A 25007-nucleotide genomic window follows, 5' to 3' on the forward strand; every position below is an offset into this window, starting at 1 on the left:
CAAGAAGCTCGCAGAGAGATGGAAGTGTGGAAACCTCGAGAAGCGTCTCCCGTTACTGCTGATTCCTAAGTAAAGCAGAGTGCTCGTTCTTTCCAACGTTAGGGCTGAGAATCACCACATATCACCAGATGCTCAAGTCAAAACAGGAAATTATTGCCATATTAAAGATTTTTTTTGTTTGTCCGATGTCTCCATCTTCACTAGTGGACTGAAAATTGATTTGCAATATTGATGATTCATATAATAAAACATAAATACTTGGCATCTGTGTATCGATACAATATTGGCAAAACATCACAACGTTATGCAGTATAGATTATTTCCCCTATCCAACGTGTGCATAACGCTCATTGTGCTGAAGTGCACTTTGACACAAAGGAAGGAAAAACACAAAAGCTCTGCGATGAATCTCACAGCTGCTGATTCAAATTCATGCTCATTTTGAAGCTGCAGTTGTTCTGCTGTTGAATAACATTTCACTGGGAAGACTTTGTAAATTGTTTGTCATTTAAACAAAATATCATAGATTTAACACTTATATCCATGACGGTATCTTCGCAAGGATACAAAGCTGGTTTCCCTTTAACAAGACGAGTCTGCAGGCGGGCGTCTCTGTGAGGTTGTGCTTTGTCTGAAGTGCTTTAAAACACAATGCTAACGTCACTCTGTACCACTAACTTCAACCTGTTGGTGGCGCTAACCACATATCATAGAAATATATCCAACAGTGGTGGAAATATTTTGGTGTAGTTCAAAGCGGTGCACCAACTGACACCACGCCGCTAGTTTAGCTACAACCTTGAATTAAACTGAACTTTTCACACAAGATTTACAATTTCTACATTTATTAATAAGCTCTTTTCACTCACCACCATCGTCCTGCAGCAGACTCTCCTGACCAGAGAAGTCCAGCTTCACTTTGATGCTGACAGTTAGAGTCACAGCTTGGCCCGACTTCAGAGGCAGGTGAGACGAAGCCTCCTCCAGATCCCAGCTCAGAAACTCCCCAAACACTTTCTCTGCACACACGCACACACACACACACACACACACACACACACACACACACACACACACACACACACACACACACACAAAGGGAGATATAAAGGCAAATTAAAAAAAACAAACAAATGAAATAAAACCAATTTAGGAAATAAATAACAAGGCGTTTCTGGGTGGGATGATACCTGCTGGGATAAAAGATGGCAAGACCTGCCAAGCTCACATTAACATTTGTGGACGCAAATGGTTTTGGACAAGAAAAACAAGATGACACCGCTGTGCTTGTAACTAAACAAAAAAAGGTAATTGGCACAAATTTGGCAAAAACAAAATCACTTTGACTTTCTGGTTGCTGTCTGCTGAGCGAGTGTAAAGTGAGATGGGGAGAGAAAGAGACGCCTCATTGTACCTGCAGGTTGCACATCACTAAAGAAGCTACGATGATGTTTCATTTGCAATTATCCTTGCATGAGCAACAAAGCTACTGATTGGCCTCCTGCTGCCTGCCACGTCTTTGGCTGCTCGTCACGAGACCCGGCTCCCTAAATTATGCCCCTGCATGAGACGAATGACTCAGCTGCATCCACTTCAGCCAGGAGCCACAAATGAAAGATACATCACCTGAATAAAGCATGTATTCCATCTGTGTGTGTGTGTGCACGTGAGCCAGTGCTGCTCTGAGGAACAGCGGGCGGATTCGAACAGAAGGGGAGACGCAGGCTCACAGTAAGAACAACAGTTTACAGATCTCTGCTTGATTCATAACCAAAGCCTTTAAAACCCTCTAAGGGGCCTGTGAATGTCGGCAGCATTAAATAAAGATTTAGTGAATAATGCTCCACTTTAAATATTCATAAAGTCAGAGCTCCTTGCTGAACCAAATGATGCTACAGCTATTAACTCCATCACCACCTGTCTGTCAGCAATAAATAAATGGATGAGCAATAATTTCTTAAAATTAAATGAGAATAAAACTGAAATCCTACTAGTAGGTCCTGTAACAAAAAGAGAGATGATGCTGAATAACATGGGGAAACTTACTCCTTTGATTAAACCTGAAGTCTTGGATGCTGAAAAACTAATCCATGCTTTCATTTCAAGCTGACTCGATTACTGTAACACACTCTTTACCGGCCTTCCAAACAAAACAACGGAGAGACTTCAGCTCATCCAAAACGCTGCAGCGAGGCTGCTGACTAGAACCAAGAGGAGAGACCACATCAGTCCAGTGTTAGCTGCTCTACACTGGCTTCCACTAACTTTTAGAATTGACTTTATGGTCCTCCTTCTTATATACAAAGCCCTAAACGGAACTGCACCAAGTTACACTGCCAACTCTTTAATCAACGATGTGCCCCCAAGAACATTACGATCTTCTACTACTGGTTTATTAAATGTTCCCAGAAACATCCAGAAGAAAATTGGGGATGCAGCCTTTTGTAATTATGCACCAAAGCTATGGAACACTTTACCTGCAGACATTAGGGAGGCAAGCTCGCTCAATATCTTCACAAGTAAACAAAAACATATCTCTTCACTTTAGCCTTTTAATGGTGATATTTTATATCTCTTTACTTTAGCCTTTTAATGGTGATATTTTATATCTCTTTACTTTAGCCTTTTAATGGTGATATTGTATATCTCTTTACTTTAGCCTTTTAATGGTGATATTGTATATCTCTTTACTTTAGCCTTTTAATGGTGATATTTTATATCTCTTTACTTTAGCCTTTTAATAGTGATATTTTATATCTCTTCACTTTAGCCTTTTAATAGTGATATTTTATATCTCTTTACTTTAGCCTTTTAATAGTGATATTTTATATCTCTTTACTTTAGCCTTTTAATGGTGATATTTTATACAATCTTTAATTCTGCTACTCTACGCCACTGTAAACTCATTGTTGCTATTTCCAATGCTATTTTTTAATGCTATTTCCATCAACACTGTGATTATTGTACTGTAAATGCTTTTATTCTGTCTAATTTTGTACTGAAGCACTTTGGGCTGCAATTCTTATATGAAAAGTGCTATACAAATAAAGATTATTATTATATTATTATTAATAAAGACAGAAAGAAAGGAGAGTGGAGAGAAAACATTCACCTGAATATGCAACAGCAGGCTTTGTAATTAAACTGGTGGATATTGTTAGCACCGCTCTACTAAATACACTGAGTCACGAGAAATGGCCGCCACAATGACCGTTGAGAAATCTTTCATGCCTCACATTCCTACTCTTGAAAACACAATATGCCAGCGCTCCTTCACAGCCTCCCTTTCAAAGCCTGTCCTGAACACTTAAGCTCGGTTTTCAGATTCTCTTCTTCTCCGGCTTCGACTCGCCTGCTTTTCTTTCTCCTGCATAAAATAACCACCTGTTCGTAAAGGAGGCATAGCAGAAGGTATGCATGTATAACAATCAGTCAAAACAATCAGGACCAATCAGAGGAATTGCAGAAGGGATTCATGTCACTGTGACTCACACAGTTCCACAAATAAATACTTGGATTAAAGATTTAGGAGCCGTCGAACATCCAATTTCTCATCAAGTCGAAAACTAACCAGGGAACAAAGAGCTCTGGCTGCGTCCAATTGAAGCAATCAATACAGTGTCAGCAGTCGTAATGCATATTTAGCATCGTAATTAGCATAAAGCTAAAGTCAACATCAAGGAGAAACATCTGACCTCTGCACGCTCGTACACGGAGAAGAATTAAACCACAATTATATTATCTGACATTATTTGACTGAATAGTCTCCATCAAGATGAATTTGGTTATCATTCTATTTTTCATCGCTGATGCAAAAATGTTATTTAGATAGACATGCGTTAAAAGAGCATGAATATAAACATTTGTCGGACTTAGTTTAAGCGAAACCGATGCAAACTGGAGAAATACTTTTATTCAACGCATTATTCTTCCTTGTAAAACCTGGCGCTAGATTTAGGACGTTATAGGATTTTATTGCACATCGCGATAACAAACTCACAATAAGTTAATTAGCGTGAATTAGGACGATTTTTAAAAAATTGAGGAATTATCGTCAACATATTTGTTTCTTGAAGAGATTCCCGTATGTTTGAGATTTTAAGAATTTAGATTATTTTGACATGACATTTTTATATCGTTCCATGCCGACCTGGCGCCTACATTACCCACAATGCACCAGATGTGTGCGTTATGCTACAGTAGTAGTGGTAAAGCTGTAAAATATCATCCTGCTTAACAAATTAAAATAACAGCTAGAAAAAGGAGATTTACTGGCACAAAAAGACAAATGTTATTTCTCATGTTAAGCAAAACTAGTACAAGGAAGAACAAATAAACAGCCATCAGGAGGAAATTGATTTTAAATGAGAAAGAAGGACCGCACAGGCAGCTGACAGCCAGCTCAGGGTAACAGAATCATTGAAGCAATATTAATCCTCTTTTCCTTTTATAGGCTGCACAGAGGAAAGTGTTTTGTCTACATAAGACATTTGATATGAATGCGTTGAAAGTGTTTTAGGGAACAATTGAGCCGAGTTGATGTTCATATCCACAGAGGAGTAATACGGGAGCAGTGATGAACAAAAGGTCTGATGGCGGCTTGTTTCCTGCTATTCAGAGACAACTCAGCGTATTTAAATCAGATACAATAGATCATTGCATTAGGAGTTTGCTTGTTGTTATCTCTAAACTTTTAGGTGGGAATAAATATTTGTTTATGAGAAACGGATCTATCTCGTGTGTCCTGATGGAGCTGCGGCAGGAACAGTAATGTTTGTTTGTTTTGCCGCAGATGTCTTCCTATTGTGAGTCTTCATCTTTTATTCATATCGTCCACAGAAAGCTCAGAGGGCTTCAGAGAGGTCTTCTCAAGTGTGGCCGGTCTGAAGCCACCAACAGGTTACAACTCAGGAGGTAAGCAGGCGGGGACAAGGTAATATGATGACTCCAGCACCGTGCCGATGACCTGCGTCGGTGTACGTGTTAAACAGAAGAGGTGGAGATGGAAATATAAGTTAAGAGACATCTAATGATTAATATTGTCTGTTTAGGTTGTTATATTTCTATGTTACTGATTCTCTGGTTGCATATCCATCAAATTAATTATTTCCATTTTACTTTTCTTATCCTTTGTGATTAAATGCATTAATTGGGATCAGTTTTTGAAGTTTGTTTTGATATGAGTGCTAATTAATCATTGATTATATTTCTGAGGTTTAACAACGAGAAACCTCAGATGAAGGTTTTCAGGTACATGTGATGAATTAAAAGCACAATGTGCAGCCACATAGTGACCGCTGAGCAGAGCAGGCACAAGTAGTGATGTGAAACGGTTGATGAAGAGCATCTTTAAGTCTATTTATGGTTAAATATGAGAGTTTAAATCAAGCTTGACACTTATGTATTATGATAAGGTGCAGCTGCAAGCTGCAGTGGAACTCCTAATATCTGAAGAATAACAGAGATAAAAGTAGAATAATTGCAGTTTACTCAGTTCTTCATTCCTACATCCATCTAGAAACCATCTTTAAATAGCATTTTAACTGGATGATTCCTCATTAATGGAATGAGACGGCAAAACATCAGTAAAAATGTGATTGACATCCTAATTAATGGTCTAGAAAAATTGGTTGGTCTTTCTGACTGATATATGTTCTGAACCAGTTTAATACACAAAGGGAGAAAGTATTTTGTCAGGCTTGGAGATCATGTGTCAGAGAAGCATGATGCCCACTTTGGAGTTCCACAAGGGAGCTGCCTCGGTCCATTACTGTTCTCTCTATACATGCTACCACTGGGGGACATCATTAGAGAACACAATGTGTGCTTCCATACATACAAACATCCAGAAGAAAATTGGGGATGCAGCCTTTTGCAATAATGCACCAAAGCTATGGAACACTTTACCTGCAGACATTAGGGAGGCAAGCTCGATCAATATCTTCAAAAGTAAACAAAAACATATCTCTTCACTTTAGCCTTTTAATAGTGATATTTTATATCTCTTCACTTTAGCCTTTTAATAGTGATATTTTATATCTCTTCACTTTAGCCTTTTAATAGTGGTATTTTATATCTCTTCACTTTAGCCTTTTAATAGTGATATTTTATATCTCTTCACTTTAGCCTTTTAATAGTGATATTTTATATCTCTTTACTTTAGCCTTTTAATAGTGATATTTTATATCTCTTTACTTTAGCCTTTTAATAGTGATATTTTATATCTTTTTACTTTAGCCTTTTAATGGTGATATTTTATATCTTTTTACTTTAGCCTTTTAATAGTGATATTTTATATCTCTTTACTTTAGCCTTTTAATAGTGATATTTTATATCTCTTTACTTTAGCCTTTTAATGGTGATATTTTATATCTTTTTATCTTAGCCTTTTAATGGTGAATTATTAAACTTGAGAACTTGAAAAACTTGAGATCAGATAGACTGTGTTACCACGGGAACAAGAGTAAACTTCTCTGATAAATGTGTTTACATGTTCTTTACACAATTAGTGGAAAAGTGCAAGATTAAAGAATATATTGGAGAAAAACTGGCTTTAACCGATAGGTTTCATAAAACTTAACAAACAGGGGTTTGTTTATGAAGCGGGCTTTAACCAAGATTTTGCCAAAAGAATCTGGACTCACGGAGACGTCTGTGTTTTATACGTTAAAGGTCAATAAAGAGGTCGACGCTGTAAACGTAAATAATGTGTAGCAAAGGGAGTAAACCAGTTGAAGGGCCACAGGGGCCCATTGTTGATCTCATGCTTTCAAAATATGGATCTGATAGTTTAAAACATTTACAAGAATGGTGTGCCAATGTTATTTTATACAATTTGCTATATAATTATAAAATATATATATATATATATATATATATATATATAATATATAAATATATGCTATATAATTGCTATTTTTATAATGGTACTTCAGACTCATTTACATCATCACTGTGATTATTGTACTGTAAATGCACTTATTCGGTCTAATCTTGTACTAATTGTTATGTTTTTGCTGTGAAGCACTTTGGGCTGCAATTCTTGTACGAAAGGTGCTATACAAATAAAGCTTATTATTATTATTATTGAAAATACATATTACATATTAACATGTGATCATTTCTTTAAGATCCAAGCTCATTTAAAGCCCTTTTCTTTGAAACCGGAGTTATGGAAATAAGAAAAGATGAATGCACACAGAGAGAAGAAGTGGATGAGCAATTGCATTGCAATGCAATTAGCAGGTTGTGTTGTATAATGAAGCTCAACACGCTCTTCCATGTGAGCTTTGGCTGAACTGTCACTTTTAGACACATTTACAAAAGACTCCATCATGTAACAGGGGGGACACTTAAACACAGCAATATGTTTGTTGTACTGACAAAAGGCAAGCGAACACAGAAGCTGCAGTACGTCTGCAGTGCAGAAAGAAGTAATGTGTGTGAATAATAAGCCTCTAGTACAAACTGAACAATATGCAAATATGGATTATTTCAAAAGGCAGCTCTTCTACAAGCAGCTTTCCAGGGGTCAATGTGGTTAGCATGAAGCAGGAGGCACGGTGCCAGGTCTCTCTGCTGACGACCAGGTAAAACAAACTCTTTCTAGACAAACAACAGAAGCGGTTTGTCCCAAAACAAGACGATAGACAAGAAAGATTTTTCCAAGAACTTTTCCTTCAATTCCAGCGTCAGCGTCGTTGTTTACGAGCCTTTAAAGTCCGACTGAAATCAGGTGTAATCCTTCCTTTATGTCTGTTGAATGTATTATCTCTGTCATTATGCAGCTAATGTTACTGTTTTAGACAAATCCTGTTCAATATGAGGTGATTTCATTGTATTAAAACTAAGAAGACAGGGAACTATTCCAAAAAACAATCCTGAAACCAAAAAAAACATCAAATATAAAAGTTCTCCCTTTTAATTTCTGATGTTCAATCGATAGCACAGCAAAAAAAGCTATTTAATTTGGACTTTAAAAAGTCCCAAATCACAATAAGTCACGTAGGGCTTAAGAACACCAGCGTTATTAAAACAATAAATGAGAATCGCTCCTCCGAAACTCAAATCTGTATCTCAGCAGACAGAATCCAAAATCTGATAGAAAACGCTAGAATAAATTGAGCCATCTGGGTTATTTCTAAACCATTGCTTCCTTTGCTCAGCTTCTGCAGCCATGAGAATAACAAATATGCAACATATACAGTGTAGAAGTAGAAAAGCCGTAAGATATGAGGAGATTCTCTGAGCACAACAAAGTTTCTGGTCAGTTAATGTTTGACTGTCTGGTATAAATAAAGGATGCGAGTGTTGGACAGCTGCTTCATCCATCTGCACCAAATACTGGAAATAACAGGAGGAAAAAGTTCAAATAACAGTCAAACTTTTTGTTGTATAAAAGACACAGTTTCCATCTGTGCAAACAAATTCTCAATTACAAGAGCTGCTAACGTCCAAGGTGAAATGAGTTGAATTATTAAAAACGTGGTGAGAGGATCTGTTAGCGCTCAATAAAACTACGTACACGTCAAAGACAAAAGGTTTATATTTAAAACATGTGACACTGCAGACAGAAGCTGATCTGACATTAAAATAGCAGCTCAGATGTGTTGCACTGAATTACTTACAGGAGTTCGTGACGCTTAACACCTGAGGAAGCGGCTGTCGCTTCTGATGCACGATTACATGAACAAACACAGATTCTGTGTACAAAACAAATGTTCAATTATGTTATCATGTCTTCATATGTGTTGCATGACAATTAGGAAGCTAAATATACATTAATAACAACGGTGTAAGACTGGTTTGTGAGTGCATAAGGGATCCAAAATAGATAAAACAATACGGACTGCAAAGGTCGACTGATGATGTGAATATTGTTGCTAACTTCCCTCAAGGACGAGAACCGCAGAGTGAAACAAGGAAAGAATCTAAGTTATGTTGAAGTTAAAGTATAAACTGTCAGCTTTCTGTACTTTAAAATAATATGTAGCTTGTAACTTTAAGACAAACACTGATGCATTTGAGAAGTTTGCCTCATTTTGGTAAAAAGAAAGGGCTTTATATGTTTTTCATTCCTCAAAGTGAGGCATCAATAAACAACGTGTTGGTGCAGATTTGCTCTGAAACATGTAGATAAGATGAAGGGACAAAGGGAAGAGAATTAGTGAATAAGTAATGATCGACTCGTCAGTGAAGAGACAAAGATGTGCAGAAGAAATGACAGAAAAACTTCATCACGTTTTCTACAGTTTGAGGTGTAACTGGAGCTTTTTTATGAATATTACGTCACCTTATTGTGTCCTTTTCTTTTGTAATAGTTTAAAGGCTCTAACTACAAGCCAACCAGACATGCTGAAGGTTGTGTGTTCAGTCCGTTTGACATAACGACACGTTTTAGTTCAGTTTTGATCTCGAGCATTCCCTGATTTTGCAGAACGTCCTAATCTTTGCACATAATTCGTGTAAATAAAATCTTTATTCTTTCAACCTGTACCTGCTCTCCCAGTGTAATGCGTACCCTGGTCCTTCACAGCCCCCAACTGTTTATCTTAAAGTGCCCAAATCCTAATATTCGTACAATAGTGCGTAGATATACGGATCATTTCACATTTTTCTTTTGCAGATTTGGCGTTACATTTGGTGACTTCTGCTTTGTCTCTAACAGTAGAGACTTCATATATCCAGATACTGAACGAGCTCAAGGGGCTGGGAAAGAAAGTATATAAAGATTTTAATTCTCAGTGAGGCTTCAAAGAACGTGCCACCGGTCACTCTGCTGCCCTGAGGAAGCAGGAACTCCGAGAAGTACGCGAGGAAGACGAAGCAAACGGGAGAATCAGAGGAATGTAAGGAACTGAATAAGTTATTCCCTAAAACTGGAGCAGATGTGGATTTGCAGAGCAGCTTGAGAGAGAGAAACTTGAAAGACAATGATGTTTCATTCATAAGATGTTTGAGCGGTAAAGTGACAGAAGTCTCAGCTGCTGCAACTGGAAACGTTTTCCACTTTCTAAGACGTTCTTGAACTTAAGGCTTCGAAGGAAAACAATGAGTTCTAGCCCTTTGGAGTCAGCGGCTAATTTTCCAGTTTTTGCGTACTTGTAAATTTATTTTATGCTACATTTGCAAAAATATGTTTTTATCAACTTTAAATCATCGTATCTCCGTTTGAACCGAGTCTATTTGCATGACATCAAGCCAGTACTTTCCACAGAAGCAGCCGACAACGTTGGCCGGACTGTTGTTTTTATGCGGCGCCGGCTTGAACGGGTCACGTGATCTGATCACGGCGGCGTGACTGTCGACTCCTGTGGGTTAACAATACATTCACTTTTAACGCTCGATTCTTTTCTCAGTTCTAATTGAATTTCAAACATAGTTTGGTTGTTGAATTTGAACATAATTAACCAACACTTACTGTGTAATGTATTAACATTAAATCAACATTTATGAAACCACGAGTTGACTTCCATCAGTACATTTACACGCCCTCGTGCAGGTTTGTGTGAATTGAACAAAGTATATAGTACGAGTCAGAGTCTTAGGGACAGTCATCCAGGTTTAAACTACAGATGGTGTTTTTCTAATTACAGAGGTACAGGTACAGAGAAGTCAGTTCTTTTTGCTCGTTCATCCAACTGTTAAAATAACATTTCCTTGGGGAGGCAAAAATATGTTTGCATCCAAATTCTTTCCAACAACAGTTTCATTTCAAAGACACTTGTAAACTAGAGAGACGACATCGTAGCTTGGAGTCCGGCCAGCAGGCTGTACGATAAACAGGGAGGCTCCGAGAGGTAAACACTTGATGAGTGTCTTCAAATCCCCGGCTATTTTAATTACAGTTCTGTACTAGTTAGCATTGGCAGGCTAATTTGTATCCACCTTAGAGCAAGTACTTGATGGGGTGTCTGTACTGAAGTTCCCAGGCAACAAGCGAGACCAAAGCAGGAGATTTTCCCCATCTCTACTCAATAGAGAGAGTTCTTGACACGCTTGTGAGAGGAATTAATGAAAAGTAAGAAAGAATATACAACTGAGCCGAGAAAGACGGGCAGAAGCTGCCTGGAAAGACAGAATCTATGAGCGGTAACGGAAGGAGGATGTTAGTGTAGCCGGTCTTCAATAAACACAGAACCCTGGAGCCATCTTGGAAATGTCAGATCAATTCCACACACACACACACACACACGTCCAGCCCATCCTCCTTTAATCATCACTGTGCGATCAAACTGCTGCTGAGAGCGAATATATGGCGAGAGAGTGATAGAAAAAAGATGATTTTTCTTGGGTTTATTCTGAATTTACAAGGTTGAATTGAAGTAAATAGTTTTCACAAGACCAGATCAGATACTTTGTTACAAAGTGCATATAGTGAGACAACTACAGGCTTCACAGGTGTGGGTGTGAAGATAATTGTGCACTAAAGACAGACTCTGTTTTGGCTCTGTTGAATACACTCTAGAACAGGGGTGCCCACACTTTTTTGGCTTGTGAGCTACTTTTAAAATGACCAGGTCCAAGTGATCTACCTGTATAAAAAAGGTTTGTGCGACAGGGTGGTGGGGGGGGGTGCTGGTGCGTAGTTCTCTCCTCTCCTTTCCTCCGCTCTGACTGTAGGTGTGTGCGCTCGTGTGTGTGTGTGTGTGAGCTACAGAGGGGAGGAGGGAATGTGAACGTGTGAGGCAAGAAAAAAACAACAAACTTGAATTTCACAGGGCGCAGGGTTCCGTTGGGGGAATATATATATATATATTTCTTTTTTACGGTGCGCGATCTACCCGCACTACCCTCGATCGACCTTTTGGGCACTCCTGCTCTAGAATAACATCCAATTCGAAACACTGGAGTCCTACTTAAGTGTCCAATTCAACTGGAATCTCCAAGAGCAACAACCTATCTATGAAAATAGCATTAAGTAACAACGATGTTACTCACTTATGGGCAATTTTATCAGCTGCTTGTTCACGGATTGTTATCGGCATACATGTCGTCCGGTCAGTCAGTCCCAAACTTTGACGTACTGGACAGCACTATCACATGTGACCCTTGATTGACAGCACCCAACGGAAAGTATTGTTGTTGTGAGATCAAACTATTGTAAATGTAAAAGTGTCGTGAATCAGAGCGCCATCTAGCGGGCCGTGGAGGTACTACCAAATGGTTAGCATTTAGCAGGAGTTGTCTCTGCATCTCATCAACACAATATGAAAGAGTGCAATGTTTGGAAAAAAGTTGCAGCCTAGTTTAATCCTGCAGCTGCTTTTCTTTTCACACAGAAAGTGAGACAAAGACAGAGACAGGCAGTCAGGGTGAGGCGGACTGCAGAGATCTGAGGACCTGAGCAGGTGTTGAACAAAGAGATGGAGCACAGAGTGAAAAGCCACAGGGGCATGAAAGATGTGGAACCAAAGACAACGGGTTGTGACCTCTGTTGCAGTGCGGACACGGGGACTGGAGGAGGCTGGAGCAGAAACTCAGCGGGTGAAGTACATCAAAAACCGCCCTGACAAAAACAGCACTGCTAACAAACACGACTTACATCACTGATCTCAATGCACCTTTTATTTTAGCAGGTTTAACTTTTGCAGGTAATTCTGATCTAAATAGTTTTTTCTCCTGTGCTTATGAATTAATCTTATTTAGGTTCCTTAAATAAATAAATAAAAACATCTGTGAAATGTGTGGAAAGAAGTGTTGAAAGTGTGGAAAAGAAAAGGTTTTGCCAGGATTATTTTTCTTGGCAAAATTACTTTTTCATTTGCGAAAACAGATGGAAAACACTTCTCCATGCTTTCTAAACACAAGGTACATATGGAGTGTGTTAGCAAGAAAACATGAATACTTTTACTGGTATTTCAACAACAAACAAAAATGATCGTGACAAAAGAAAACCAAAAACTTGTGTTTTCGCATGAAAATTAAAGAAATAAATAATCCTGGCAAAACCTTCAAAAGCGTTTTAAAGATGAAGAAAAGACATTTACAGCTTTTTTTTCTTACCTGTTTTTAAGTCATAAACACAAGAGAGAAAACTGTTTGGATCAGACTAAAACTAAATGGACAGATGAGGCTTTACTAACCTTTGATGGTGAGAATCTTAGAGGTGAGCTCCAGAGTCTCGATGTCCTCGGATCCGATGTTCTCCAAGGTGATGGTCAGCTGCTGGGTCTCTCCGTTGAAAAGCTGGACGGACACGGTGCTGGAGAGTTCCTCTTTGGACGTCGGCTGAGGCGTATTGGCTGACCTGTTCAGGTTGTGTGGAGGAAGGAAAACTCTTTAGAGATAATAGAAAGTAAAATGTACTAATTTTATTGTTTTTTTTTATTCCCTTAAAGGCTTAGTTTGGATTGTTTGAAGTGGAGGTACTGATCAGTGAATTACCAACAGTAGATGGGGGTCGGCACTCCTTTACAAAAAAGAGTTTGTTTGTGTTATTGTGCGACTTTGATGAATCCGAACTCCTCTTTTAGCTAGCTCATCCGGTAGCACAGGCGACCCATATACAAAGGTTGAGTCAAAAATATAACTTCAAAATAAATAAATAATGCACTTATAAAAAGGGCACGGAGAGAAAAGATGAGCAGAGTCTGTGCGGCCACTTTTCATCTCAACACACACGAAGCGGATGAAACATGCGTAAAGATGCGTACGCACACTAAACACACCTTGTGCTTAAACAGGCAAATTTTACAGAATCAGTTTTTGTGTCTTTTCCTCGGACAGACGACTTCTCGTGAATGTTTTAAATTTGTTCTTGAGTTTCGAAGTCGGGGAACATTTCTCCCCGGGAAGTGATTAGAAGTCAGTCAGACTGAAGGTGGGATTTCATTTCCCGATCCTGAAAGCACTCGCTTCAGCGGGAGGAAATCCAGCCAGCGGCATGCGCTCCTCACGGAGAGGAGACGTGCTGTGAATCACCCTCAGCGTTCCAATCCATCAAAAATGACGGACAGCCTTCAGATTTCTCCGTCATTATGAAAGGAAAATCGGTTAATGACAGAAGATATTGGGTCAACGTGACGTCTGCTCAAGAGATATCCGGCCTGTCATGGCGATGGTTTGATATGATGCAAACAGTTCCATTATACTTCTATCATCATTTCAGTAACACTTCTTCAGGCATTAATCAACTAGAGAAGACATGTACAGTTTTGATGAAGATGATGAAGTGTTTTTTTGGAATCTCATTAGCTGTTGATGGCTTTTCTTCCTTTCTTCCTGTGATGGCCTAGTGGTCTAGAGGTACGCCTTCCAAACAAAACTCTCGAAGGTCGGGAGTTCAACACCAGGCTGCCACCAGTGTACCCCTGAGCAAGTACTTAACCCTGAGCTGCTCCAGGGAGACTGTCCCTGTACTTAGTTCACTGTAAGTCGCTCTGGATAAGAGCGTCTGCTAAATGACCTGTAATGTAATGTAATGGTGTTGTAGTTCAAATGTTTAACATGTGATTAGCGTCCATTTATGGATCATACCTGGATTCGATGAAAAATAACTCACTCAACACTGCGTTACGTTTTGCCGTTGGTTTGTCTGAAGGACTACAGAAAAGCTACAGGCCCGATTTACATGAAACTTGGTGGACGGGTGTAGCACGGGCCAAAGAAGAACCCTTAAAATGTTGCAGCGGATCCGAATCACACGGTTGATACACGCATTATTTTGCTTTTGCTAACAATTGGCGGAGACCTCTTCTAGTTTCATGTTATTAAGAATGGTCAGTGGATTGTGCAAAGTATTGATGAGACTCACTGAATAATAAAATGTCTGTATTCTCCAGACAGTACAACATATACTGTATAATGGGACCAAGTTGGAAATAAGTGTTTTCACTTTAACATGCTATCCTTTGGCTGCATCTATGAATAAAATCAACCATCACACAGCATAAAGAGCCCTGATTTAAAGATATAAATCCACACTGAATCACAATCATCCATCATCTCTTCTCTGGGAGTTCTCACTGTGTGTCAGTGACATCATCGCCAAGTTCTTTCATCAGCTGTCAAAAGAAAACGCCTGCAGCTGATGCTTCAAGCTTTAAAGAGCTGCAGGCATCCTTTTTTTTTTTGCAAAGTAATGCAAATAAAAGAGCAAAAGGAAACGGTTATGAAAGATCAATGCGAGTCATACTTCATTATACATGCACATGTGCATAACTTTAAAATGCAACGAATAAAACGAAAACTCTGCCTGAGGCTAGAATTACAATGAGAGTGATCACCAACTGCCGATACACTCGTCTGAGCCGTAACTGTTACTGACATTTCAAATGCATTTTGGGAGTTACAATAGGGTTTGATTGCTGTGGGTGAAGATTGAAAAACTGACGTATTTCACAGTTTGTAAGTTGTAAACGCTGTCGATATCAAAAATTAGTTAGTTTTTTTTATCATGGCTGCAGGTGGATCGAGGCATAACATTTTAAAATGGCCGACAGGGACCTCAGGCATCAAAAGCTCACGCCTAGTGCATGTAGGGACTACCGGCACAGGAGAACTCTTTCTCGGTCGATACAGCTCACACTGAGGAATTAATTGCTTCAATTGACACTGATTGAACATGCACATAAAAAAGTGGCACATTTTCCCTTTAACAATGTCAGTACTGGGAAAAGGAGAAACTGTAAGACTGGAGCTTTGTGCTGGAGGCAAAAAGAAATGTGAGAAGTCTCTGAGGCTCCTCTGCAGCTGAGGTCAAAGCTGCGGCTCCACCTGTGGACCAGTGAGGGCACCCCAGAGACCACAAACTGAATTACATTTGTATTCATTTCTGCTTCATGTTTCTGACATGGAACTCTTTCAACACTGCAGAACAAAAAGATTGTGCACATCAAGAGCTGCTGAAGCGCTGCATCTATAGGCATGTCCTGTTCCAGCAGCTCCGCTGTCAGGATGATTTACAGCCTTCCAACAGGTGCTTCACTCGCAGTAATTTAACCCATGATTTCTCCACTTATGGTTCCTGCTTTTACTGCATCAAGAATGTCCTTTCATCTGACAGGATGTGTATGAAAACAAATTCACCTGCAACTCTGATGTTAACGTTGACAAACGACTTTCTGACAAAGCAATTTATGACGAGTAAAAAAATTAAAAAGATCCGTTACAAAAGGTCATCAGTTTTTTACACGTTACGTCTCCAAGGTTTGGTTTGTTGTGTTTTTGAAGTGTGTGAATTAAATGTACAATACTTGTTAAGCACCATTTAATCTCGAATGTGAAGATATGTGTAGAACAGTAATGCTAACTATCATTATCTGCATTAATTACCAGTTTAACTTCCAAATGAGGAAGTATTTAAACATGCCACTGGCAATGTACTGATTCACAAAACACCTTTTATTTAAACGTGCTTGTTAAATCCCAACTTAAGTTGAAAGGCCTTTACACACCGGGGGCGGGTTTCTTTTGTCTGTGTGATTAACTCGCAGTTTTTTCAAACTATTGTTTTCGTCTGATCCTAATTTTGGCACGTGAGGATGCATCAATCATGACGAGGATTTGTGAGTTTAAAACCCCTCAAACAGGCCGGTGACGCTCACAGTGCTGAATGTTCATCTTTTGCTACTTGTTAGGAAATGGAGGCTGCGAGTCGTAGTCGACTGTGAACCATTTGTATTGTTTTGGCTCCGTGCTGCGGCACAATGGATGTGAAATGAAACAATAGCTGAGAGGTTGAAGTGCTGACTTTCAGCTTTAACCGTGTTTGAGGGTGTTCACATCAATCGTTGGGGGAGCAGTGTAGGACTCGTTGCCCTTTTGTATTTTTACGATCTGCCACCGCACGACCTCAATTCAGTTGAGCATGTGTTTCACTTACTGATGAGGCCCAAAGGTCCCGACAGGAGCAAGTGACTGCAAAGGTTATGCAATGAAGAACTAAATAAATACTTTTATTTAATGCTGCAGTACGAGACTTTTGGATATACATCACATGAACATCCATTACGTTCAAGCCCTTGCCAAACGAGCTCAAAGGATGCTGATGAAGCCTGGGAAAGCTCTTTGTATTTTCATACCGGAGTTGTGGTTTCTGTGGCATCTTTCCGACACTGGTGCACGTACGCCTGCAGGTGAGCTCGCCGCATCTCCCTCGCCCACAGGAATCCTTCCTCTGAACACAGAGTTTCTTTTTTATATCCATTCCTTATCCTCCACCACCCTCCCAGCTGCTACTCCGTCACTATGGTCTCTCCTATTTGGTAATTACTCTCATTGCCAGAGGGGGGGAGACAAAAGTTCTGCACTCCAGCTTTAAGTTAGTCTTAATTCATTTTATACATTTTGGTCCCATTAAATCAGTTTACTTGATGATGATGTTATCACCCTTTAAATTAAAGCTGTGTCAGCATTTTAACCTCATGTCTAATTTCATATCCAATGAACAATGAGTATTAGAGCTTGCAAAATGAATTGACCGTGTTGTAGCTTCAAAGAGTTTCTGACCGTGGAAGTGATGTGCTGAGCTGGAGACGAGGAAGCGAGGGGATCACCTCCACCAAACAGCCGCTAGTCTTCACACTCGGCAGACCCTCCAACAGGCAATCACTGGTCACACCAAACACTGACGTGTGGTAACCTGGGTTCAAATGCAGAAGGGAGGAAATGTTTATCTAGAGCGGGTGAAGAACAGGAGCCTAAAGTTAAGAGCGAGGCTAACAAGCAGAAATCAGAGTTCACCAGCTCATTTGTATGTGCAACATCTGAGAATTGGAAAAGGTTTTTCAGCTGGACTCACCATTGACTGTGATGTTGCCAGCTGTACGCGGGACGCCAACCAGCGTGACGGGGTACAGGCCAGACTCTGCAGGCAGGGAGAGTGCAGCAGGCAGGGATTCAAACTCCACTCCAGATGTCAGCAAACCCTGAAAATCAGAACAAGATGGGATGGGGCATGATTAAAATGAAAGGTTCTTGGCACCTATCCTCTGGAATGTCCTCCCAAACAAACCACATGAGACAGTCTTTCAAACAAGCCCTCAAACCCACCTCGTCAAGATTGCTTTCTCTTGCTGAAGATGAGCTTTGGTTTGGTGGCACAATCATATAGAATTAAGGCCATAACCCTAAATATATTGTTTGAAAATTTCCTTTTTTTAGGACCTGTAAATCTGGTTCAGCAAAGTGTAAAACTGTAAAAAACTTTAACTTTCTGATTGAAAGAAAAATGTCCATCCCAAAGATAGTGACATGTTTTGTACAGATATCAGATTTGTAAAGCAGAAAAAAAAACTGGAAACTGTTTCAAAACAAATAAAAAAACTTTCACATCTCTCAGTTTGTGCACTACATGAAAACATGGCCGCCAGTTTGTTTTCCCTTTGAAAAGGCAGAGTGATGTGCAGCTGTCTGATTCTCCAGTAACAGTTCAGTGTGAAGCATCTCTCCAAAGGTTTCAAGTGATTCATTCATCATAATCTACCCATGATGTCTTGAAGATTAAATCTCTGTCAGCATGAGATGGCTATTTCCATTGGGGAAAATTGCTCTCCATGGTAAATAGCCACTTGAGCCCTGTGTGCCTGAGAAGTGATTGAAAATAAGTCCCACAGATCACAACATAGAGGGAAGAGGGATCAGGACAGGTTTCAAATTCAGCGGTCCAAATTCAGACTGGGCGTCGAGGAGAACAGAATATTCCAAGCCAAGGTTTGTGTGTCTGTAGATATTGAGCTGGCTGTCTAAGGGCTAATTTAGAGCCTTTTAATGAAAGCTTTTATAGTACATTTAAATAAAATATCAATATTCTTACAACTTGGGCCCTGTTTTGACCATCAATTCCATAATTTATAATAACACCAAAGTAATTACTAAGATCTGGGAATAAGGCCAGACAATCAGACACGTTGCACTTTTTGTTTTAGCGATGTCATCCCCAGATTTCCAAGTAAATTGGTGAATAAAGCATTATTATTACAGATAGGAAGGACTACTGTAAATAAAACCAAGAGCAATAAAGAACAATCAAGACAGTCTTGTTGACAACCTGCACTGATGTCCCCATCTATTGCCAAGCACCTTGTTAAAAAAGGGCAAAGACAAAGTGCCGTCAGTAAATATGGCTGGTTTTCACCCTCCTTTCACTCTGAAGTGCTACGCAGAGAGATATAGTGGTGTAATGTCCTAGTAAAGACAAATCCAAATGCCTTTTCTTAAAGAACCAAATTAAGTCCTGCATGAAAAAAACCCAAAGGATGAAGAGCGTCCAATTTGGACAAGTCAACGAGCAACGAGCGGTTCTCGAGAACGACGCAAGCAGCACTTCAGAGGACGAAGGTATCGGCACTTTTTTTGACGGGCAAGCGTTGTAAAACGGCCACACTACAATTCTGCAAGCAGCAAAACCACGAGTCAAAAGAAAACCATCCCAATCCGACCAGGCACGCGTCCTACACAGGCACGGCAACTTAAAAAAAACAGCTGATGCCGATTAGAGATTTGGCCAGGAACTAAAATACTGAACATATTCAAGTGTTGAATGTTACAAGATGAAGACATTGACTTGATCCTCTAGGGACTCTGAATATTTGCAATCCATCCAGATATTTTAGTCTGGACCAAAGTGATGGACTGACCATGAGAACAACAAACATCCCTGGAGGCACGCTGCTCGTGTTGCATTATTTATAAATGAACTTTTCAACCCTAACCACAACAATGATCTCTTCTTCTATAGTTTTCTCCCCGAACTTGTCAAATTTTAATTTGCACATTTCTCTGATATCTGTTGAAACTTCTAACATCTATTTGTGCAGCTTTTCTACATATTCATTTTGTTCTATAAGACTGTATCGGTTTCTTACAGGCTGTGACGTCAAACGCAGGATAGTCAATGATAAAAGGATGTTTTCTTAATGAATACATCTGAAAGACGAAGAAGTGTATGATTGTCCACTCGCTTGCAGTAACAACACGTCATATCATCAGAGCTTCATTTGTAGTCAGAAAAGCCCTTCATGTGTGGCTCAACGGGTTTCTTTGAATATGCACTCATGCCCTCCTCAGAATAACTGTATTTACATTCCCAGTACACACCGCCTTGTTGCACGAGGCAGACTGAGGTGACGTAATGACTGCATCAATCCCTAACATCAGACACTACCTCACTGGAGGGAAGGCTGCCGAAGAGCCGAGGCTCTGAGGTGCCTCGGCTGTGATTTAAACTCTCCTTGCGTTCACTTCAGGACATTTTTTGCAGAAGTATCCGTGTTAACCTATTGGAAATAGTTCATTTGCATTCAGAAGGTTAATTATCCTGTTTCACTAACAACTACGATTAGAGCGTGTGCATTGTATTGTTTGAGCCGGTCTGCATTGACTTCATTGTACAACAGCGACAGTGTGCAGTTAACCTTTTGTTCTGCTTTAACTAATGCTATGATAATGTTATGATTGTTATTCAGGATTACGATTATCTCTTTGTTCTGCCGCATTACTGCTCATCTGATAGCAACAAAAATGTGTTGTGCAGAGAAACAAAAGACAGATATGTAATAAAACTCCAGTTTTTATCAGATTCTCAATCATACAATATTATGACATGTAAGATTGTTTTGCTAAGTGATGTATATAAGTAAGTGATGTATATAAGTAAGTGATGTATATAAGTAAGTGATGTATATAAGTAAGTGATGGATCCTTCTTTACTGCAGATAACATCTGGATTTCAGTAAATTAGAGACAACACTGAAAAGCATGATTTTTGTCATTTTGAGGGGGGAAAAGCAAATAAATACCCCACACTCGTTTGTGGAGAGACGGACGCATTGGACGGTGACCCGTGCGTAAACAAAAGGGTGGGGGTGGTGATTTTGATAAAAAGCACCACTTTGATAGAGAATCAATAAAGCACAAAACAAAGCTGGGTCTTAGTGCGGAAGTCGTGCGGTGACTGAGGAGGAACGTCTGTCTTGCCGAACTACAGGGTCACCTTGGTGACGGAAGATGGAAAAGTGACCTTGTGTGTGTTTCATAAAGCTGGTTTATGTACTGCCGGATAGATGGTTGCTGCGGTCTAACGGCAGTCACTTTGTCTGGGTTACAGAGGCGCTCATGGCAGCTTGCGTCACTCTGTCTGTCTCCACCTGCGTGACTCTACAAACAGCAGCTGCCGTGTGAAGGGCTTCAGCCTCCATCTGTGACCTGATCAATTCACCTGAAGGTGGGAGGAGCTAATGACATCCTCATCACTATTCAACCTTGGCTCTTTGATTGTTTCACCTCAATGACTCTGCACTCAGACAGCTCATATATTGTAAGAAGTCCTGGAACTCGATGAACTTCATATGGCATTACAAAATCGAGTGCGCCCGCCGAGAAGGTTCTTCAAGCTTTTGCAATTGCAAATCATTGCAGGATAAATGACGTGATTGGAACAGGTTTGTTTTTTTTGCTTTTTACGTTCTGAATCTCTCATTTAAAGAAACTCAACTACTGTTTACGTGCAAGGATGAAACACGGTTCTGTTGGTGTTTACTCCTCCAGGTTAAAACACTCCAAATGTTTGGACTGGAGGTCAGCATGTGTCGTTGTGAGACGAAGCAGTGCGGCTAAAATCAACCAGCAACACCTGTCCAAGTCTATTTGGCATCAACTCCGAGATAGCCACACACAATTAAGTGGCCGCTGTCTCCGTTTACACCTCGCCACGAAACTTTCACAGCAATTTGTTTCTCGACTTTCCAAATAATTAAAGGCTACATCACTTTTGACAGGTAGTTCATTGCGTGTGTGCCGCTGCTATCTACTGTCGCAGATGAAAGTAGGCCTCTCCCCGCTGGCCTTCCATTGAGCCCGATGATTGCTTTGCATTTCAAGGATGTACCGCGTCACTGCATTCATCAACAGACACAGCAGTGAGCAGGAAGAACGGCATTTTATTTGGTAAACTTTTGCTCCCTTGAACCTGATAAAGTGGCTGAACTGATGTGTTGAAAAAAAAAAAAAAAAGGTCCATAAATTACAAATGGATGTCAACTACAGTTGGAGGTCCTTTTAATAAGGAAATATTCAGAAGTTAAAAAGCTGCAGTCAACAAGCAGCTTTTAAAAAGTGCAATTAACTTGAACTGCCTGATGATGGCTCAAACTTTATGTTGCACAGAAAAGGAGCGTGAATGGCTTTCTGCTTACCTCAGTGTAAAACCTATCTGGTCTGACAGGATCATAAAAGTAATGGCCCTACACGGCGTGTTCCTCTCCCTGGTGAGGTTTTCTTACTGCCAGGAGCGAAAAAAAGTTGTTCTCACCATCTTATACAATCATTGTAGTATTTAACTGTCAAAAAAAGCTTTTAAGGCGGGTTAATTAGGCTATTAAGGGTGACTACAAAGCATTATCACTCGCCCTGTTGCCATTCCCAGGTGGGTGTAGACGGACTGTTTGTATTACGGCTGCAAGAGAAGCAATTCAGGAACCTCCTGATTGTTCTTCAAAGCATGTCATTACAGTACGTTTGAAGGTGTAATGAATTTCACTGACCATGTTCTCCACGCGAAGTTCGTAAGGCATGGGGTTGTAGACCATGAGCTGTACTTCACAAACATCTCCTTGCACCCACTGGAAGTCTGGTGAAAGAAAAACGCACATGAATACATTAGAATAACACATCAGTGGTATTATGGTATTACTATTTGTAATCAATGATCTGCGGAAAATACACCAACAGGCTGCATTGCTCTTACAGATGAAAGGCAACACTCAGTGACGGATGATGTCAATTTAGAAATGTAATGCTCATCCAGTTACGCTTCAGTTAACCTGCACCCGGCTTCCTTAAAGCAGTCATTTGACATTTTGGGAAATACACTCATGCTGTCTTGCCACTAGTTAGACGTGAAGATCAACACCACTCTCATATCTGTCCGTTCAATATAAAGCTACAGCCAGGAAGCTTAGCTTAGCATAAAGAGCGTTAGCAGCTAACCTAGCTACAGTAACATGTTACATCTCGTTTGTTTCATTCATACAAATAAAAATGTAAATTTAACAAAAGGTTCACTTATGTGTGCACAAGACATGTGGTGTACATGTTTTTGGGAGGACTGCACGAGGAAAAACGCAACAAAAAGTTGAAACAGAATCAACTTTTGGAGAAACGCATCCCGACGTAATGCTGCAGTGACCCGAGCTGTACCACCCTGCCCTTAAGAAGTACAAAAATGTTATTTGTCGTGCAGTACCTTGGTTTTAAATATCACATAAATGGGCCATTTAAGTATTACAACACTGCGCTACTTTCCACAGCGCCTTCATCAGACTGAGAAGAGTGGAGGCCATTACAGCAGCATATCAATGCCCATGGTTTTGGAAAAAGATGTTTAGTAATGCACACATACATTGGGCCATGTATATACATTTAATATTTTGAGGCGAACATCACATTTGAATTGCTGGAGCTGTCAAGTGTGTGATAGTACCTTTTCAATGGGTCATAGTTAGATGAGAGAAGGACATTTATTCAGCTGTTGTGTTGAGCCAACAGCAGGGAGAATGAGAATGAAATTATGTTAGGACCTAATTAAATGGACTCCAGAGAAATGAGAACTGTAAAAGCCAGTGTAGCATTGCATTATGGGTGCTGTATTCAGGCAGCTTTTATAAAAAAAAAAGGTCCAAAAGAGAAAAACTTTCAGAAACAGGTTTATCTAACTTTCAGAAAGAAAATGTGAAGAGACTTCAACTGTGCACTGCAGAATCCATCATTCCTGAACGACATGTTGAAAGGGTCTGTTAGATTGAGAAACTACTTTAGTCCCACTGTAGCCAGACCCATCTCCATTTCGAAATGTGACATCTTATTTAGTCCATTTTGGAGAGTCTATTGCTGTAAATAGACTTGCAAAAGAGGGCCTGAAAATCCTACCTCAGACCCCGGCAGGAAAAGGGATTTATGCAAGGCAAACTCCAGCCATGCACCTTGGGAAATTAAGTCAAAAGAAAGATACCCATGATATGAATGTCTGGAAAGCCCCACACAACCTGAGGTCTGGCTCACAAGCCTGCTCTCACAGCAAGCCAATTACGTGTGAAATACACCTCAGAAAATAGAAAAACAACGTGGATTGCTGCTTTCTTATTTGTGTTGCCTCAGGTCTTAATTCCTCAAGTGGTCATTGAGATTCTGCACAGATCTCCAAAAAAGGCTTCAGCTCTTTGCAGCCTCATCGTACAAAAGCAATAATGAATGTGTTGAGCCAATGGAAAGCTGCGTGGCTGCTTAAACATCGCCTGCGTTTTGGTTGCTCGAAGGGCAAATTATTTTGTCAAATTGTCTCACATGTGATGTGGAAATCATATTTTATTAACCAGAGACAGAGATGAACATGTTTACTCGTGTTACTGCAATACAAAGATAAATAATTCTGTTAAACCATCGGCAACATTAATCTTTCGTACTGAAAAATACACACACCACGCCTGGGCATTGGCGCACAAGTCATGCATGTGAAATGAAACGAGCCCAGAGCATTCAAACATAACTGAAGCAGAGATTTCGAGCTCGTCTGGAATTATTAGTCATTAGCGCCTCAGATGAAGACACATTTCTGGAGGACATTTACGTAATACATCGAAGAACTTAAATAGCTATTAAAAAGAAAAGAGAAGCATACAGTATGTATCTGTGAAGCGAGAGATTGATTAGAAATTCATTCTTGACTTTAGAAATAGTAGTTTCATAAAATATTCTTGACTCAAGTCCCGTTGACATCAAATGTCTTTATGATGTCATGAAGACGGCGATATGCAGCTGAAGGACACGTAAAAAAAAGTAGCTCTCGAGTTTAGATCATGACCCTAACCCAAAAATAGTAAGAGAGTTGCTTCAATGCAGGAGAAGAAGGAGAAGAAGAACATGTTGGGTGTGGGCACTGAGAGAAAAATGAATATACAGGACATGGAGTTTACCAGTTTTAGGTTTCTGATGCCGAACATGTACGTGGGCCTTAATAGATTAGATCGCGTTGGGTTCCAAAGGGTCGAAAAACGCCCTGAAATTAAAAA

General features: G+C 39.9%; 1 protein-coding gene across 3 annotated transcripts in view; it reads right to left on the reverse strand.

Moving 5' to 3' along the window:
• trappc9 (trafficking protein particle complex subunit 9) overlaps positions 1 to 25007 on the reverse strand; it is a 169787-nt gene that overhangs the window by 112555 nt on the left and 32225 nt on the right. For all 3 annotated transcript variants that reach the window (XM_029442845.1, XM_029442844.1, XM_029442846.1), the window contains 5 exons: positions 22485 to 22570; positions 17744 to 17870; positions 17452 to 17584; positions 13086 to 13249; positions 870 to 1019 (listed from right to left, as the gene is read on the reverse strand). In XM_029442845.1, the coding sequence (XP_029298705.1) occupies positions 870 to 1019; positions 13086 to 13249; positions 17452 to 17584; positions 17744 to 17870; positions 22485 to 22570 (660 nt within the window). The remainder of the gene's footprint in view (positions 1 to 869; positions 1020 to 13085; positions 13250 to 17451; positions 17585 to 17743; positions 17871 to 22484; positions 22571 to 25007) is intronic.

Source organism: Cottoperca gobio, chromosome 11 (genome assembly GCF_900634415.1).
Source record: "Cottoperca gobio chromosome 11, fCotGob3.1, whole genome shotgun sequence".
Lineage (NCBI taxonomy): Eukaryota > Metazoa > Chordata > Actinopteri > Perciformes > Bovichtidae > Cottoperca > Cottoperca gobio.